The 7,244-nt window shown below is 41.4% G+C and overlaps 1 protein-coding gene across 2 annotated transcripts in view; it reads left to right on the forward strand.

Annotated features, from left to right (window-relative positions):
- Positions 1 to 7,244, forward strand: part of sipa1l1 (signal-induced proliferation-associated 1 like 1) — a 97,451-nt gene extending 90,207 nt beyond the window's left edge. For both annotated transcript variants that reach the window (XM_044376921.1, XM_044376922.1), the window contains 5 exons: positions 491 to 725; positions 852 to 1,022; positions 1,276 to 1,387; positions 1,759 to 1,837; positions 3,022 to 7,244. In XM_044376921.1, the coding sequence (XP_044232856.1) occupies positions 491 to 725; positions 852 to 1,022; positions 1,276 to 1,387; positions 1,759 to 1,837; positions 3,022 to 3,165 (741 nt within the window). In that variant the 3' untranslated portion in view covers positions 3,166 to 7,244. The remainder of the gene's footprint in view (positions 1 to 490; positions 726 to 851; positions 1,023 to 1,275; positions 1,388 to 1,758; positions 1,838 to 3,021) is intronic.

Below are 7,244 nucleotides of genomic sequence, written 5' to 3' on the forward strand. Positions count from 1 at the left end.
GGAACATGTGACCCAGTGCAGCAGTGTGTCTCACTGATGTGTTTTTAATCATTTTTGGACAACAATGAGGTCTACTGCACAGAGGAATACAACATGTCAGGCTTTGGATAAACACACAGTATCTGTACTGTAAGTGGAATGAGTTCATTGTTGGTTTGACTCCCTCCTTCCTTCCCATACAACTTTCCTTTACTGGCGTTAACTGTGTGAGCAAAGATCAAATATCTAAGTTAAAATCAGGCAATAATTTGCTATCTATTTGTTGCCAGTGTTTTAAAGAAATAGTCAAATAGTAGGTTGTTCAGCTGTCACTGCTCCTTTTTCTCTCATAAAACGTATCCATTATACAATAACTGCTATAAAGTTTTGGTAATCTTAACCTAGATGTAGAGAGTTTCCCACACACAGTAGCATGGATGCACCTGATCTTTACACAGGAGTTACATCAGTTCTGCGTATCAGTAAATGTCAATATTACATCTCTGTACAGCACTCCCACAAATCACCACCAGGCAAGTCTCCCAGCCGCCGTCGCTCACTCCATCGTACCCTGTCGGATGAGAGCATTTACCGCGGCCAGCGCCTTCCCCCCCTGAGCGACTCAGTGGCTGAGCCGGCACTAGGAGCCGACGTTCTCTTCAGCTGCTCCACCCTTCCACGCTCACCCACCACCCGCGGCGTGCCCCTGCGAAGGCCCTCCTATAAGCTGGGAGTAAAACTCCACGGTAAGAAAGAGGAGGGAGGGTGTAGGTATCAAAGACACATCGGTATTTTAGTAAGGCCTTGTGTGTCGTTTCTAAAGGAAAAGAGTTTTGTCAAGAACTTCATGCAGCACTGAACTCTGTTTGTAGGTGACCTCTCAGCATCTGACACGTCATTGGTGGATTTGGTGGAACGTCACCGTGGACCCCTCCCTCAGGAGCTGATGCCTCTCCCATCTTCAGACAGGGACAGCCCCCTTGAGTGGACACATCTGGTAGATGTGGCTAATACCTTTGAGAGCGAGAGAAACACACACTATGGTACGGCCAAATACTCTCACTTTCACTTTACATAATTCTGTATGTTTTGACTCTCAAATAAAGGTAAAGATAACAAACTGGCTGTACAATAGCCTTTTATTATGTATATATGTATGTTACACCACCAACATGCTTACCTGCATTGTCAGCTTGAGGCCTCTGAGCTTTTTTTTAAAACTTATTTTTTTTATTTTGTCTTAATTCTGCATTTCATTCAACCTGCTGATTTATGTTCATGTCTCCATCCTTCCAGTCCAGAGAAGTTTTGTGTTTGGGGATTCAAACCACCGAAGCAGCGGTGCCTCCAGTCCTCAGCAGCCCCACATAGAGCTGCAGCCTGCTCCACTGTCACGGCCCTCATCAAGGTAACACCACACCCTATTAATACCTGAAAGTCAATATGATTATAGGCATAGTAGTAATAGAGATAGATTCACACTCAAAAAATAAACAAGAAACATATTAAATGGCCTCAAGACTGCAGCTTGTTCATTTTGCAGCTAAACAAGAGAAAGTGTAAACATGACCCATCTGCTGTCGTCTTTTTTTTTTTTAAGGGAAATCTATATAATATAGTTAAGTATTTAAACATTAAATCTAATCAAAGTATTTCTAAAAAGAGTTCAGATGAATTCAGTGAGTTCTCTTGTGTGTTTTTCTTTTTGTTTTGATTGGTGTTATATGGGTGTTATTCACTCCCCAGTACTGAATACTAAATGTCTGTTTGTTTCCACAGTGAGGGTCACATAGGGCTGGAGAGGAAGGTGACTAAACTAGAGGCCATGGTAAAGATGCTCCAGGAGGACCTGAAGAAGGTGGGAAAAATCACACAAACATGACATACATAAACAGTACAGTACAAACTCACACAGGGATGCATAGAATTCTCATTAATTTCCTTGTGGCATATCAGTAAGTTTTGTCTGCATGAACACTACCTCCTCTGCATCCTGCTATAAAGCATTATGTTCTGGTTCCCCTTCAGGGATGAAAAATGAAAGCCTTCGCTTCATTTGCATAGAGTGGAACAGGGAAGAGGAGGCGTAAAAACATATTTTGTATTCAATAGAAAATACAAAGTCAGCAGTCGAGCGCTGCCACTGTTGTTTCGGCTACGCTCTGCTGCTCATCGACATTAACTGCTGACTTTGACTAAAGTTCAATCACTCAATCTTATTTTGTACTTCAAGTCACCTCAGGAACGGTTCAAGTTTGCTTGTGTATCTTTCTAAGCATACTTCTAAATTAATGGACACAAATGGTTTCTGATTCACACACACTGTGTAAAGATTTCAGTCATTTCCCTTTTATTTCAATCAAAAAGGCTCAAAAGCAACTTTCAGGGATGCATTTTTTTGCTTGACATGTGTGTGATATTTTCCACACACCAATGTTAACCCGAGCTGACTCCCCAGCATCAAATAATTCTTGCACCGTCGGGGCACGAATACATGAAAGGATCCTCAGTGAACTGTGACTGTGAAGAAAGTCAACAACAAGGTGTAGCTGAGGTGTTTCTGCAATGTTTACTTGGTGCTACACTGCCCAATATATGCCAACATTCCTTTCACAATTATTCCAGCCGCTCCGGTGTCTCCTTTGACCCCAGACAGTATAGATCCATAAACTTAGCATCAGGCGTTGTTTTTGTAGTCCTCATTTATCCAGTTTTGGTGATCGTTGAGCTTTGTCACCTTTTTCTCTAACGGGCATGGATGCTTGAAAGGGCTGCTTCTGCTATAGTCCTTCCTTTTGAAGGTTTGAGTTGTTTTCAGCTCATTCGTATCGTTACACTGAACAGCTGTTCACCTACCTGTAATCAAGCCCGACCTCTCAACAGTGAAACATTTTCACCCGTTAATGTGCTTAAGTTTGATCCTGAGTGTTGAGCAATTTCTTAATTCTACTTTGTAGTTTGGAAACATTCATTCTAATGTTTAACTTTTTAATAACTGATTTCATTTATTAATCGTATCCGTGCTGTCTCCATCTGTCACAGGAGCGTGAGGAGAAGGTGCGGCTTCAGGCTCAGATCAAGAGGCTCTGGGAGGACAACCAGAGACTGCAGGAAGAGTCGCAGACCTCCGCCGCAAAGCTCAAGAAGTTCACCGAGTGGGTCTTTAACACCATAGACATGAACTGAATCTCACCTGCACATTTTAAATCACACACACACACACACACACACGCACACACACGCACACAAATGCATACATCAGCACCACACAGTCTGGACGGAGAGGCACCGGGGGAATCTACACTGACAAGAAACCGTGCACAAGAAAAGTGGAGATTTAATCCCAGTTCGGCCGCTGCTGGACTCAATTACTCTGATGCTGAACCCTCCAACCACCTTCCATTTGGCTTCAAACATCAGGGGGGGGGTTTATTGTCTCAGTCTCCACAGACCATCTGTTAAACTACTCAGGATGAGACTCAAGAAAAATGAGTGTCGCTTATCAGATTATGTCCTCTACTCTCCTATGGGATCACGAGAAGGTTGCTGAATTGATCTTTCTCTCATCTTGCTGTGCCAAAATCTTTCCGCCAAATTGCCAACAAAGGGAAAGCTTATTCCCCTCCCTCCCTGCTCTCACTTAAGAAGTCAACTTCACCATGAACATAAATGATCTCCTCATCCTCCAGACATGTTCTCTCAGTGGATGTGCTTCTCTTTTTAGGACAGCTTACAGTAGATATCTGACCTTTTGTGTTTCCTCATTGTTTCGTTTTTTTTTTTTTTTTTTTTCAAATGTTGCCCAGCTTCTCTGAAAGGTGAGTCTTTTGTGCCAAATCAAACCCGCCACAGCAGAGGGTAGCAGAGACACCCAGGTGACTTAAAAGAGGAAGTCTCTGAAGTGCCAAGCAGAGTCAGACAGGTACGCAGCAAATCTGCCAGCACAGCTACTTAATCTTTGTTGTGACACGACCATACACACCTATAAGAGCAGAGTAATAAATCAACATTAAGCCACAAGACCACCGAGCACAGGAAGGGTTTTCATTTCCTTCAAACGGAGAAGTTTAGCACCTGTGTTTTCTCTCCTCAAAGTTGCTGTGAGATTCTTCTGACCGCTTGAACGGTCATCATGGCTGTTTGTCTCTCAGCCACCAACATGGAGGCAGGTTTGATCTGCCTCTGCACAGGAGGAAAACTTGGATTTGTACAGTATTTTTCTTTTTTTTTTAATTTATTCTCCTCTGTGACACTCAGAACTGGATTACAACAATCCTATCTGTCTCTACAGCACAACAACCAACACCCGACAGAGGAGTGTGTTTAAAAGCCATCGGCAACGGTGCCATAAAACAAGACTGATATCCAGAGTGCTTTGGTCCATCCCAATTGTATGTGTCTTAAAAGCAATAGGAAGAAGTCCTGTCTCCCTCTCGCAAAAAAAAAAAAAAAAAAAAAAGGGGGAGAGAAAGTTTGATGTGGGGAAAATACGTTTAAAAATCAAGATTACACTTAACAAGATACTGATTTCTGCTGCACAAGAGCCTCCATCTTTCTCCACTGAAGCAGCGAACATCCTGCCGTGAGAAGAAGGAAAACGAGGACTCCACTCATCATCCCACTGTCTGGAATACAGAGAGCCAGCTGATAATAAATGACAGAGACATTTTTTTTGGGAGGGAAAAGTTAAAAGGTCTTGTTTTTTTTTTTTCCCAGGTTAATTTATTTCCTTGTATTATAATTCCAATAAATAAGTTGTTCTATTCGTACAGTACAACTGACATCAGTGTTAAGTTCCTCAAGACAAAAGGTCACTAGCTATATTATTTAAATGGCTTTCTTTCTTAATTCCGGCTAAAGCCTGACTATATGCTTTTTATTCTGTATTATGTTGTATTTTGTGGTGCCCAAGCCTGCTGTCGTGTTGCTTACAGTGCCCTCTAGTGATGACCAGTGGAAATGTCATGAGTATTAAATGTGCCGCCAGTCACTCTGTATTTTCCAATGCCTCTTCAGCAATCAGTCAGACATCGTCCGGGAGGCCACATGAACACAGGACAGGACGAAAAAAAATCAGAAGCCAGCTTTGAGAGACAATCAAAGTTTGATTTTTGATAAAGGAGCAGACCTTAGGTATACTCGTATGTGTGTACGTACGTGTGTGTGTGTGTACAAGTGCGTGTGTGTGTGTGTGAGTTGTCTGTGTTTAATGTCTAACATCTATAGTTTTCCTCAGGTTCAGTCTTTGTTGAGAACACGAGGATCTTTTGACAAGTTCCTAAAGTAATTCAACAAAAAAAAAAACACTTATATGGTTAGATTAAAAAACCCCATGACAAAAGGGAGATACAGTACCTTACTGTACCAGTGGCAGTGTGTGTTGCCATTGTGTGAATGTGCATCAGTCTATCCAGCCGTGCCTACAGTCACTTATTTTGGTCATTTACTCCCAGGCAGAGCAGGGGACGTGCCTTTGAAACAGCACCTGGGGAACAGATGAAAGGGAAAAAGCTCTCCTTCTTCTTCATCCTGAAAAATAAACACACCTGCTAACACACACACACACCTATGATTTTTAATCAAGTTCATATCGCATGCCCCGCCTCATAAATGTTTGTCTGGGGAATCTGCTGCGAGGCTTCTGTGTTACTAACAGCCTTTCTCTTGTTCAGATGAATATTTGCTCTGAACACAAACAGGCTGAGCAGTCTCCAGATATATAGAGAGAGGGGGAGAGAGTGTGTGTGAAGTGTATGGAAATGTTTCTGTGTGTGTGTGTGTGTGTGTGTGTGTGTCTCATCGCTTTCAGTTAGGTTCAGTATGTTTTTCAAACCAGTTGGCCCTTGTAATAAGAGAGAATTGGAAAAATAAGTTTCCCCCAAATCTCAAAGCTACTTAAAACAAAACTATTTCCTCTGCCAGGTGTCTGAAACTACAACCTGAGTGTCGGGGCTACCATCAAAGCCCTTTTGATGAAAAAAGAATCCCCCAGTTTTTGAATCTCTTGAAGTAAGTTTGCATTTTGAATCGATGCAATTAAAAAAAAACGCTGCAGCGTATAGCACAACGGCACCCGGTCTGAATGTAAAGAGAATATAAACAAGCCTAAAGAAATGTGATGTTTACTCTGACATATTCATTCAGCTCTGCAGTTTTGCAGAGAACTGAGTGGTATCTTTTAAAAAAAAAAAAAGAAAGTCTGAAGAAGTCATGGTTCTGTTTTAAGAATCTTTCGTGGGTCTGTATGGACAGTAACAACACCAGTGGACAGTCAATAGCTGAAGTATTCGCTCAGTGAGATGATTTGGTTGTTTCAACAGTTTAATAAGTCGGCCAGTTGTGAAAAGCAGTCTGCATTTTCGCCTCCGTAGTCATCCAATAATGTGAAATTGAATCGAAAACATACACAAAAGATGAGTCATGTAGGCAGAAATGTTCCTGATACGTTTTTGACTGTAAAATGTTTGCCATTAAGTTGGATGTCAGATACAGTTGTCAACCTTATACAAAGAAATCCGCTGATCCAGTTCATGTAGTGCGAATGTTATTTTCAGTGCATATATTTTTTTTTTGTTTCTTTCCTCAGCTGTGTTTTTTTGTTGCTTTTTCAGAGGGATATGGGAAATGTGAATGTTCAGATGTTCCATTTTGTAATATCTTTTACTGTTAAGAACCTTTGCACAATGTTTTATATAAATGATTGAGTTTACAGGTTTTGGAAAAGAAGGGTGAATCGATCCATTTCCTGTGAAATCTTGTATAGGTGTACTTTGTTGCTCCGTAGTTTTCCTGCCAGTGCAGTTCCTGACAAGCAAGAGGAAGGTGCTCGAATTTATTCACTTCAAAAAAAACAAAACAAAAAAAAAAAAAAAAATGAGAACGTCTCTTTTCCTCAGGCATCACTGATCAGACAAGGGCAGGGCTGGATGTTGTTTGTATTGTAGGGATGCTTGTTTTCAGTCTGGCAAACTTGCGAGGTCAGTGATTGCATCAGGGAGGAGGAAGGTTTCACCGAGCTCGGAGTCACAGCGTAACCCGCTGTGTCGTGATCTGTTTAGTTTTCCTCCGGGTGGAAGAACAAACCTAAAAGTAAAGCGATCAGCTCTGACTCCGAGATAAAGCACACAGATATCATACGTTTTACAGAATACAAATACTGTTTAAATCCCAGATCCATTGTCTTTGTAAAATGTTCAAGGTATGAAAAAGACATTTGCAGTGATCACAGTATTAAAGTTTATGAAATAAATAAATGCCGTTATCGA

Source organism: Thunnus albacares, chromosome 16 (genome assembly GCF_914725855.1).
Source record: "Thunnus albacares chromosome 16, fThuAlb1.1, whole genome shotgun sequence".
NCBI lineage: Eukaryota > Metazoa > Chordata > Actinopteri > Scombriformes > Scombridae > Thunnus > Thunnus albacares.